This window comes from Phyllobates terribilis, unplaced genomic scaffold, assembly GCF_046119375.1.
Source record: "Phyllobates terribilis strain yellow unplaced genomic scaffold, ASM4611937v1 Scaffold_1__5_contigs__length_1240528914, whole genome shotgun sequence".
NCBI classification, from domain to species: Eukaryota; Metazoa; Chordata; class Amphibia; order Anura; family Dendrobatidae; genus Phyllobates; species Phyllobates terribilis.
In genome coordinates, this window is record NW_027362761.1 from 1,004,271,903 (window position 1) to 1,004,284,459 (window position 12,557).

Below are 12,557 nucleotides of genomic sequence, written 5' to 3' on the forward strand. Positions count from 1 at the left end.
ATGAGTATTTGATAGAGCTGACATAGGGCTCTATGCAGACAGTGAATCTGCAAATTGGTGTGGAAATTTGCCATTGTATCAGAAATTATGACCACTTTCTATGCAATTAAAGTTTCTTCTTAGCAAACTCAGAAAATAATTTCTATGGAACTTTTTTTGCATTATAATCTAGAACTTTGAATAGGTCTTCTTCATACTGTTCACATAAAATCATACAAATTCTATAATTGTGCTTAATACTGAGCAAGATGATCTCAGTTTTATGTATGGATGTTCAACCATGAAAACCTAACCAACAGAGCCCCAGATGAGCCTGTGTGCTGACATTGCTTTAAAATGCAGTTTCAAGCTTGTTAAAAGAGTGTAGAGCGGTAAAAACTTGGTAATAAGTAAAAATGGTAAAAACTTATGAATCATGTTTTTACACTACACAATATATGCATCAGCTCTTGAAGTTTAGCTGTTATTTCTAAGCATTTCCAAGCCATGATGGATCTAATTTTGAAGTTTGATAGATCTAATGCTTATGAAGAAAAACACCATAACAATGCCATAACTTTTGCCTACAAAAAACATTGATCCAAAAATAAAGTCACTAAAATGTTGTAGGTAAGATGATTGAATCTGATGAGATTCAAATTTGCCAAATCTGCAAATCTGACTAATTTTACTGGGAAATTTGATTCTCTGAGAATTGCATGTCTCTTATTATGCTTTGGTGTCTACAGAGACCATAAAACAAATAAAAAGTAAGATGTGAAAAAGAAAGACAATAACAACTAAACCTCATTGCTCACCTCTGCTGTTCACACTCTCCCATACGGTCATTGTCACCTCCTTGTTGCCATGTGCAAAAGACCTGGGCATCTTGATGCTAGGAGGGGATGTATAGCCATGACTAAGCGCAAGACAGCCATGCGAATGTGCAGGGACTAAATGAATTGACTAAAGTGCCCATCATAAGGTCACAGTACACTTCTTGACATCATGTTGTGCGTACGTAGAGTCATCCAACTTAGCATGAGGAGACCCTGGGTTACAGTGCATGGTAGTGGTAAGAAGAGGCAGTGAAGAGAGGGAGGACATGAAGCAGAGGTGGCCAGGAGTTATGTGGTGAAGTGAGCATTAGTTCTTTTTTTATTTTCTTTTAAAAGCACCATTCCAGCGGGGTTTTTTTCACCCTTGCAGTGGTGCTTTAAATGTTATCCCCAGCTCACTTTTTTTGGCGCTGCTCGGGTCCAGAGGCGCAATCTTGTAAGTGCAGCATCTGACTGGCCAGATGTCAGAAGCTATGTCACAAGCTCTCAATTCAAGTCTATGAGAGCCAGAACAAGGCTCTCATAAACTTACATTGATGAGTGACCTGCATCTCGCTCCATGAATCACTGGAGCAGCGGGAAGGTCACAAACTGCAGGAGACAGACCGGAGGGGTGAAAACAGATGAAAACGCCAGAAGGTGAGTATCATAAAGGGGATGAGGATTTTCAGTATCACTCCAACAGCTAATTACAATAAAATGCTGGAGTGGTTCTTTAACCTTTTTATAGCCCTTTACAGTTCAGAAAAATGGTGGCCAGCTGGCTGCCATCTTGCAGAGCGAAGAACAAAAAAAAAATCTGTATTTTGGAGAATGCAAATTTTTGTAAAATTTGATAAGCATTCAATTACACTTGAATAAATTCGGTTAACTCTACAGTCATGGCCAAAAGTATTGAGAATGAGACAAATAGTAATTTTTCCAAAGTTTACTGCTTCATTTTTTGTAATGGCAATTTGCATATACTCCTAAATGTCAAAGAGTGATCAGCTTAACAGCAATTACTGCACTTGCAAAGTAAATATTTGCCCAGAAAATGAACTTTAACCCCCACACACATTTCAACATCATTGCAGTCCTGCCTTAAAAGGAGCAGCTAACATTGTTTTAGTGATTGATCCATTAACACAGGTGTGGGTGTTGATGAGGACAGGGCTGGCGATCAATCAGTCATGATTAAGTAAGAATGACATCACTGGATACTTTAAAAGGAGACTGGTTCTTGGTATCATTGTGTCTCTTCAGTTAACCATGGTTATCTCTAAAGAAACACGTGCAGCCATCTTTGCACTGCACAAAAATGGCCTAACAGGGAAGAGTATCGCAGCTACAGAGATTGCACCTCAGTCAACAATCTATCGCATCATCAAGAACTTCAAGGAGAGAGCTTCCATTGTTGTCAAAAAGGCTCCAGGGCGCCCAAGAAAGACCAGCAAGCACCAGGACCGTATCTTAAAACTGTTTCAGCTGTGGGATCAGACTACCAGCAGTGCCGAGCTTGTTCAGGAATGGCAGCAGGCTGGTGTGAGTGCTTCTGCACACACTGTGAGGCGGAGACTCTTTGAGCAAGGGCTGGTTTCAAGGAGGGCAGCAAAGAAGCCACTTCTCTCCAGAAAAAACATCAGGGACCGACTGATATTCTGCAAAAGGTACATGGAGTGGACTGCCGAGGACTGGGGCAAAGTCATTTTCTCTGCTGAATCCCCTTTTCGATTGTTTGGGACATCTGGAAAACAGCTTATTCGGAGAAGAAGAGGTGAGCGCTACCACCAGTCTTGTCTCATGCCAACTGTAAAGCATCCTGAAACCATTCATGTGTGGGGTTGCTTCTCAGCCAAGGAAATAGGCTCACTCACAGTCTTGCCTAAAAACACAGCCATGAATAAAGAATGGTACCAGAATGTCCTCCAAGAGCAACTTCTCCCAACCGTCCAAGAGCAGTTTGGCGCCCAAAAATGCCTTTTCCAGCATGATGGAGCACCTTGCCATAAAGCAAAGGTGATAACAAAATGGCTCATGGAGCAAAACATAGAGATTTTGGGTCCATGGCCTGGAAACTACCCAGATCTTAATCCCATTGAGAACTTGTGGTCAATCATCAAGAGACGGGTGGACAAACAAAAACCAACAAATTCTGGCAAAATGCAAGCATTGATTATTCAAGAATGGACTGTTATCAGTCAGGATTTGGTCCAAAAGTTGATTGAGAGCATGCCAGGGAGAATTACAGAGGTCTTGAAGAAGAAGGGGCAACACTGCAAATATTGACTTGCTGCATTAACTCATTCTAACTGTCAATATAACCTATTGGTACTCATAATATGATTGCAATTATATTTCGGTATGTGATATAAACATCAGACAAACACTAATAAAAACCAGAGGCCAGCAGATCATGTGAAAATATAATTTTGGTGTCATTCTCAAAACTTTTGGCCATGACTGTAGTTTTAGGTAGTCTCAATAAATTCTATACTGTAGACTTTTGACTAATATAACTAAGGATGGATTAGACAATATGGGTTGTAACACAAAGCTCCACAATCCATAAAAATCATTGACACATGCATGTTTTAAAGCATTACTAATAACTCATGCTACCAAGTATGAAGACAATGTAAAAACCTTAAATCCGGTGCTAATAAGCAATACCATATACTAATTTCCAGGGTGCTACTGGAAAAAAATAAAAGACACACAGATCATCTTTCATCACACTATTAATTATAATAAGAGTGAAACAAGTGGTAAGAAATAAGAATGTCTATCTAATAGCCAGCTCAGGAGCAGTTAACACAAGTCATTTAGATATAAGAACCTTTTTGCTCCTATTGTTACTGTTTTTATTTTACTGTTGTGTAGGCAGTTACACAGCAGCAAGGTAGCGTACTTAATCACACTCAATTGGTCTGTATAAAACATGTTACGCTTCTATTAGAAAGTTATGAGACTGGGAAAACAGCCAGCCTAGGAATAAAAGAAACCATCTAAAAAAATGAACTCAGCGGTTTCTCTTGCAGCTTTAACACTTTTATTTTCTTTGAGCTATTTATAAAACAAAACATATCTTATATTTTTCTTGCATATGATATTAGTGCACATACAGAGAATATTTATAATCACTGCCTATGAGCAGATATAAAACGCCTGGCCAAATGCATATGTAATCCAATAATTTTAAATCTAACAATATGATAGAGTTTTGCCATACAATATTGACTGTAGCCTATGAATAGATTAAATATAATTTTCTGTATTTTCCTTCAAACCATACAGTATACAGGTAATTAGCTCTATAGAAATCTGTTTCTCATACTCATACATAATTCGCACAGGTTGATTCAATACGTTTTTAGAAAAAAAAGTTAGCTGGTTTAGAGAATATCAATTCATATATTGTTAGTGCTTCTAGATGCAACAGAAAAGCAAAAAAAGAAACAAAGAAGGCCTGGCTTGCTCATGCATTATAATGACCTGTCTGTAATCCATCATAAAATGATGTGGACTTTCGAATGAGTGCTGTCGGAACCTCCAGTGATTAGTTTACTGTAAGGGCATTCTTTTTTCTTAAAGTCTTGTATTGTTTAACTTAAAAAGGTATATATCTATGTATTCCATTTAATTCAATAAGATCTGCCAATGCTTTTTTGTAGCAATAGCTATTAGTTCTTACTGCCTTATAGATATGGGATACATAAATTGTAGGCCAAAATGGCTGAATATTGATTGCAGCACCATTGATCATGCATTAGCCATGTTTTTTTTAAGAGACCAACCACCAATCAATAACCAGTGGACAGTTTGATACATAATGTTGGGCTTTTCAGAAAACAGTCTGATATTTAAATGGCTGTTGGATGAATAAAAATCCATATTCTTTTTTTTTTTAACTAAACTTGGAAGTCTTGCCTCATTTTTTTTTAAGTTCCATCTTAAATTCAGATAACATAATAATATAACATAATATGTATTTTGCACTGAATACCATTCTTTGTCTGCTTGGCTTGCCATTTATTATTTGAAAATAATATTAGATGACATTTTGGGTGGGGGGCTGTGTCTAAAATTTAATTTAGATTTTGTGCATAGGTCATATTTTCAAGTAAGAATATTTCTGAATTATTGTTATTATTATTATTACAGAGATATCTTCTCCTATTCTGGAGGACAAACTTGATTTATTACTATTTAATTCCACATACCATATATAAAACCACAATTACAGTTGCAAGAAAAATAAACAGCAACCATCAGCTTTCCCCCAACATATAATCTAATCAAAATTTGTAATCTGTCTCCAGACCTTATTTTAAATGAAAGGAGGAATTACTAGTGTGAGACATGTAATGACTGACAGTCTGCTCTCCTGATCTACATGTCTCACACTGCTAACATCACCTTTCATTTAAAATAAGCTCTGGAGACATATTTTCTAGGAGTTCTGTGTTTGGCCTATAGATCTTAACAGCTCATTTGCATATTAAGAAAAATGTGGATTTCAAAGGAATAAGACATCGGATCACAGATATCAAGGTATCAATTTATTCAATGTTCTTTTGAATTCATGCCCATATAGACAGCTTATCAGGGCACTGAGAGATGCCCTTTAACTGTGAACAGTATTACTAACTGTAAGGGCACATTCAAACGTCCGTGCAAATTGGTCCAAGATCGGACTGCAATGCATGGACTGGCTGCTGGTCTCCAGACCCGAGCATGACAGCTTCATAGAAATATATGAAGCTGTCTCGCTTGGATCGGGAGACCCGTGGCAAGTCCATGGAATGCAGTCCAATCTTACATCATTTTGCAGGGACGTCTGATTACACCCTAACACATAAGCATTTTATAAGGATATTGAAAATTTGCATTTTATATTATCTATGAATTATAAGAAATGAAAATGTAAAAAATGTACCTCTCCCCATGCTGCAGGCGGAGGTTCTACTGGTGGATAATATTTTGGAATGTCCCATGCTACTTGAGCCATGAACCATTTGAAGTCCTTACACTTGAGATGTTTGCGAAGTTCTTTTTGAGACGTGAGATCTCCAGTACTCAGGTGTCTGTATTCAGGTCTCCTCTGGTAGATATACTCTGCAAATTCATCCATCCAGGTCTCTGCCACACGTTTCAGATTCTAATATACAAGAATTGTACATTACTGTTACAAGCATAGTTCTTTTGAAATATTTCATGCAACATTATACATCAAGTAATTATGACCTTTGTGTGATAGAGTCAGATTAATGGTTCAATTAGTTTATTAAACGAAAAAGTACTGAGATGTAACTGCACTGCAGGAATTAATGAGACTCAACTTAATCAAGAACAGGCAAAATCATTAATCAGATTGCTTTCTTTTTAACCTTTTATTGTTTTAGGATATAGATACAGATAAAGTTGAAGGTGAACCTAAAGTAAATTCTTTCTTTTTGCTATACTTAGCCAAATATTTAAAATAATAGAATAACATTTTTTTTACAATTGTTAGCAAAGGGTCTTTTTTATGATGGAGCAAGGTCGTTATCCAGGTACACCTGGAGACTCATTTTATAGGAGTTCCATTCAAAGAACCATTATCAGTAAACAATAGAACTGGTTTTAACTGCTTAACTGCTGGGGTCCCCATTGCTAAAAACGGATTGTGGGTCCTCTGTTCCTTTACACACTGGTTGAGTTTCTTTGAGGTATCAAATTATAGTACTGCAGACTCAATGGAATTACTTCTGCATGAATATGGACTCCTAAGTGAAGACAGTGCTACTCTAGGTTTTTCATAAGCTCACATAAAATAAGGCATACTTAAATTTTCAACACCCATTAAGTCTAAACATAATATGTGCTATTAGTTTTAAAGCAGATATCAAGTGTTACGCATCTGCTTCGGCTCGTGACTGCTTCATCACCTTCTCCTATGGCCGCATTCCTCTACTGTGCTCCACACTGGGTATTACAACTGGCCTGGTATGCTCCAATCTGATTATCTGCCTAAGGCCACGGCCCCACTAACAGTATTTGGTCAGTATTCGTTCAATATTTTTTCTCATGGGTGGGAGCCAAAACCAGGAGTGGGTGATAAATGCAGAATTGGGGCACTTTTTTATACTATATATTTTCTCTGATTGTTCCTCATCTGGTTTTGGCTCCCACTCCTATGAAAAAAAAAATGACCGAATACTGATAGTGGGGCCATGGCATAGGGTATGTACACACGTTCAGGATTTGAAGCAAAAATTTCCTCAGCGTTTTTGCCTCTCTCTGGCAGAAAAAAAACCGCATGCGGATTTACATGCGTTTTTGATGCGTTTTTACATGCGTTTTTTAAGCGTTTTTTTTAAGCATTTTTGAGCAGCAATAAATTATTTTTGGAGCTAAATAAAGTTGGTGGGACATTGCTTAAGCCCTTGAATTACATAAAGAACTGGGGTGAGTATATTGGTTCATTTAAATCATTAAAAAATTGGTCTGTTGTAATTCAAATAAAGTGTTTACACTGTGTGTGTTTCTTTACTTTGTTTGCTCATGAAAAGGTCTGATTGACACCTTGACATCACCAAACAAAAGAGCTGGGTGTCAGCTAGTCACATTCCCCCAATCTTCATTAGCATTTCTATTCATGTAATTTATGCGACTGCTGTGAGCTATTTTTTTTAGCCTGGGAAGGTGCCACTAGGCAAACATTTCCCTGGCCATAAAATAGCATCTCACAGCTGGTTTGTTAGCCACTACATCCCCTAATCAGCACTCAGCAGCGCTTTGGACACAACGTATTTATGTTGCGTCGAAAAAACACAGTGTTCTAATACCGCACTTTTGTTGTTGGTACATGTGAATCCACTGCATGTAATGACACTGCAATCAGTCAAAATCTGCAGCGGAGACTGGCGTGTCCGCTACAGAAATTTATACGCTGGGGTGAGTTTGGATGTGTGACCATGGTCAGGAGCCGCTGGAGGTTTGACGCTGTGTGTATATACAGTGTCAAACCAGTATCATCTAGATGTTACAGTATAGTGGATGGGGTCTCTAGAAATCCCATGTCTGCTATGCGTGCATCAGAGGCTGCGAATCACCCATGGACTCTGACATGCAGCGTGTCTTTCAAGACCACAGCTTGTCAATTTCACTTACGGAGTCGCTAGTCTCCACAACAGAAATTTAACCACTAGAAGGTATTGAATGTGGTAAATACGCATGGTTCAGTGAACACATGTGGATTTACCTGCGTTTAATAGAATGCAACGTTTTGGATGCAGAAAACATTTGAATTAAAGCGTTGCTACTTCTGAATTATGGGCACAGAGCCTAAAATAAAAAAAAATGGCATCGGCTCCCGCGTCATTTTTATAACCAGCAGAGGAAAACCCGACCGCTGGGGGCTGATATTAGTAGCCACGGAAGTTGCCATTAGCCAACAAAGTTCCATGGCTATTAATATCAGCCCACAGCTGTTTGTTTAGCCTTTACTGGCTAGATTACCAGAAAAAATGTAATTGGGGTCCCCCTATAAAATATAGCCAGCAAAGGCTAAACTAGACAGCTGCAGGCTGATATTAATAGCCATGGAAGGGGCCATGGATACTAGCGCCCTCCGAGGCTATTAATATGACCCCTCAGCAGTCCCAGAAATGCGCCAAATCTTGTGCTTAGCGTCGCTCTTCCACACTGCCCTGTAGCGGTGGCAGGGGGTAATGGGGCTGGGGTTCACATCAGCCTTGTATTGGCGGCAGACGTGAAGCCCAGGTTAGTAGTAGAGGGCATCTATAAGACCCTATAATAAGACCCTATACTAACCGCGTGGTTAAATGGTCGCCACTTCTTCAATAAAAAACACACACCTTTCAACAATTTTTTTTATTACATGCCTCCGCAAAGCCCTCGATCTCCTGAGAAAAACGTAAAAAACCAAACAACAATATTCCTCACCTGTCCGCCATCAACGACGTAGTCCACGATCAGCGGCGAGTGTCCCACGATGATCTGTGTCACTTCTACAGCAGTAACATCAGCCATTACTGATGTCACTACTGTAGAATACAGCACTGTATACTGACAGAAGTGTAAAATCACCCCCTGTCAGTATACAGTGCTGCAGGGGGTCACTGGGGTTAATCAGCTGAAGAACAGCTGATGAGCCCCGGTGAGCTAGAGAGCGTGGGAATATTCTTGTGAATGTTCCCATGCTAAGCATCAGCTGATCGGTCATGAGACCGATCAGCTGATTACCGGTGTTAGCAATCAGCTGATGGTCACGTGACCATCAGCTGATTGCTGCCGGCACTGATCAGCTGTACAGCGAGCCGCCGATGGGACAACATCGCAGAGAGGAGGACACTGGGGGCCGCCGGACAGGTGAGCATAAGGATTATTTCTTTTATTTTCCCTTTTTTATTCTTTTTTTACTGGCACTGGCACGGAGGCTGGGAGAAGTTATCAGCCAGAGCAGTTCTCAGATGAGAAGAGTAGCAATCTCCTCTCCCAACCCAGGTAACAGCCGCGGCGCGATTCCGGCGCGATTTTGCGCCTATTAATTTACATTGAAAAGCAGCAAATCCGCATGTGTAGATAGTATACATGTGGGTTTGCTGTCATTTAATGCAAGTCAGTGGGCGCGATTTCGCCTTGAAATCACTCCTGAGTTGGTTGTGCTGCGGTTTGTGCCGCAATGATAATCCACAGAGGAAATTTCCGCATTATGTGCAGAGCACATGCGGATTATCATTGCTCTACATGGCAGACCTATTACCAAGAGGTTTTAATGCATTTCCGAGGTGGAAAAAACGCAGCGGAGATGCATTAAAACTGCATCATGTGAACTCAGCCTTAGCCTGCAAAAAACACGACGCACACCTGTGTCTTGGTATTAAGACTCTTAGTTCTATTTGTTTGTTTGTGCACTACTACCTGCTCTTGACCTGCCTTTGCCTGCTTTGTCTTGGGCTTTCCTGTGTCCTACCTGCTTGTGGTCTCCATTGCTTGAAGTCCTTGCTCCATAACTACTTTCCTATGTTCTGTATGCCTATGGCTTCCAGTGCTTCAAGTCCTCACTCCATACATACTTTCTTGCTGCTACATCAACAACTGATATCAGTGTGCCCACCTGGACCTGGGCTTAGTGTACTTCACAAGTTGAGCCCTTAACATCATGAAGTGCATAAGGTGAAACAAATATGATGCACTGTCAGACACCTTGGTGCCATATCTTGGACCATATTTTTCCCTAGAAGAATTGAAAACTGTATGTCTAACTTAAAATTTAGCTTAATATCGAAATAAAAATGTCAAAATCTATATATAGAAATCTCCATAAACCATTTTTTATACAGCTGCATGCATGATTCAATTGAAATTAATCAACACACTATTCCAAATCCATGTTATGCACATCTCAAATATACTCTTATATATGCGGTACTATATATCTTCTCCTAAGAAAATTGCCCATCAGTATAAGTATTCATACCCAAAGTACATATGCAATAGAAGAGTCATTAGTGATAAATATGGTATATAAATGATTTGTAAATATAGGCTTGTACATGATAGATCCATATTATGCATACAAAGGTGCATTGTAGCTATGCAGACCTGATTCTCACATAACTAAATAATAGCCACTATAGCAGCTGCAGTCACCACTTTTTTCCTTAAAATGGTTGTCCACAACTGGAAAAGCTCTAGTTAATGGCTCTGGGTGCAGCATAAGTAAAATAAAAATATACACTTCTATCCCAGGGCCATCCTTGTCTCATCAGCTTTTAGCCTTGTGTTCCATGTTGGACCCCTGCTATATGCAATGTCACAAAACTGCTGCAGTCAATCAGAAGCTGCTGATTGGCTGCAGCTTTCATAATAACCTTAGAATGCACATCACCCCTCACCATCCTTTCTAAACTTTAACCTTGTTTACTAGATATTATTTTGGCACTAAAATCCTTACTTACTCAATATTGCCATGAACAACATTTAGGAAACGACAGTTCAAAATAATAGTGGAACTTTTTTTGTTTTAGTTATTTCCTCCCCTTCTTTTGTCAATATAACCTTGTGAGGGCGATATGAGGGCGTTATGTGGGCTTGTTTTTTGCGGGACGAGTTGTACTTATGAATGTCTCCATTCATTACACCACATAGCATATTAGAAAATGGGTAAAAATACCAAGTGCATTGAAATTTCAAAAAAAAGTGCAATTCCACAATTGTTCTTTTTATTTACCATGTTCACTTTTAAAGGGAATCTGTCACCCCCTGGGATATATCAGACCGCTACTATGAGCATACAGGTTATAGAAAAGTAAAACTATACATACCTGTATGGCCCATGGTAGAGGTCTGATTGGAGAGAAATGTAGTTTTATCTTTTTGGTTTTCAACAGGCTTGGCATCTGGGGGACGCCAAGCAATGCCCGCCTATCTGATTATCATTCCCCTAAATCGCAACCCTATCAGCCTAGTTACCATTTTCCCTCCCTCCCCCGCAGGTCACAGGGCGCTGTAATGTGCGCTATCCTTCCTCACCTCCCAGGGCATGCGCAAAGCGCGGCTCTTATAGACCGTGCTTTGTTTCCTCCTGTCTGGGTTTGTATGAGCACAGTGCCTCAGAAAACCTTCTTGCTATGTTCCAGGAGTCACTGGAGTAAAAGTCACAGTGACTCCCCAGCACCTGCGCAATAGAGCACTGCGGCACTGTGGATTTTAAAATTATTTGCTTGTCTTTCTGTTCAAGCTGATTCTAGAGGTGAGAGGTTATCTCCACTGGCCATAAATCTGTCACCTCCCCCATTCTTCTGCAAGCTGAGGAAGAAGGAATTCATGTCTGTGATCTGACCAACTTTAATTATCTGTTTGCGGAGAGGGGGAGTTATATATATATATATATATATATATATATATATATATATATATATAATAGATGATATTAACTATGAAATTGCTTATAACTTTCACATATACATCTATGACATGACCTTATGAAAGTGACCTAAGACCTATTTCCAAATTAATTTAAAAGGGTTATAAAGTTTTATCACAAAAGTCTACAGTTATTCTATGTGACTGCAGACTTCTGAATCCTCACATGACACGCAATGTGTGCTGTGAGGATTTTCCAGTTCCAGCAGCGAGATTGAGCGGTCATGTGACTGCAAGTATGCAATATGATTAATTCTGACCACATTCTGACTAGACTTAAGATCACTTGTATTGACTGAGACTGCGAACGTCTAATGTGCCAGGAAGAAGGCATATTGCATATTTGCGGCTACATGACCGCTCAATCTCACTGTTGGCACAGGAGAATTCTCACAACGTGCATTGTGCAGATTCACAAGTCACCAGTCACATGGAGTGACTACAGACTTTCCTTAAAACCTTGACAACCCCTTTAAGCTATGCATCCTTCCTGGAAATAAACGATGCAGCAAGTTGCCAAAACTGAAATGACAAAAGCACAACTTATGTTGTTTGTAAAGGTTTTTTTTTAAAAAACAAAACAAAACTGTGTTTTGCTCAATGAAGTTAAGATAGTTAAATTTAACATATAATAGCTAGAATAGTAAGCATTTATTACCCGAGAATAATTAATCACAGACAGTAAACTATAATTTTAGTGATGGGTATATCTGAAAAATCACACCTTCGCTAGCAGCACTATCAGAATATGCCATGAGATATTTTATAGCTTTAGCTCCAATAATTTGATTAATAGCACACTTTCCTTTTAGCCTGTTAGCTAGG

At 39.2% G+C, this 12,557-nt stretch overlaps 1 protein-coding gene across 2 annotated transcripts in view; it reads right to left on the reverse strand.

The window, feature by feature from the left end:
* GALNTL6 (polypeptide N-acetylgalactosaminyltransferase like 6) overlaps positions 1 to 12,557 on the reverse strand; it is a 3,351,701-nt gene that overhangs the window by 440,091 nt on the left and 2,899,053 nt on the right. For both annotated transcript variants that reach the window (XM_073656298.1, XM_073656306.1), the window contains exon 9: positions 5,737 to 5,958. In XM_073656298.1, coding sequence (XP_073512399.1) covers positions 5,737 to 5,958 — 222 coding nt within the window. The remainder of the gene's footprint in view (positions 1 to 5,736; positions 5,959 to 12,557) is intronic.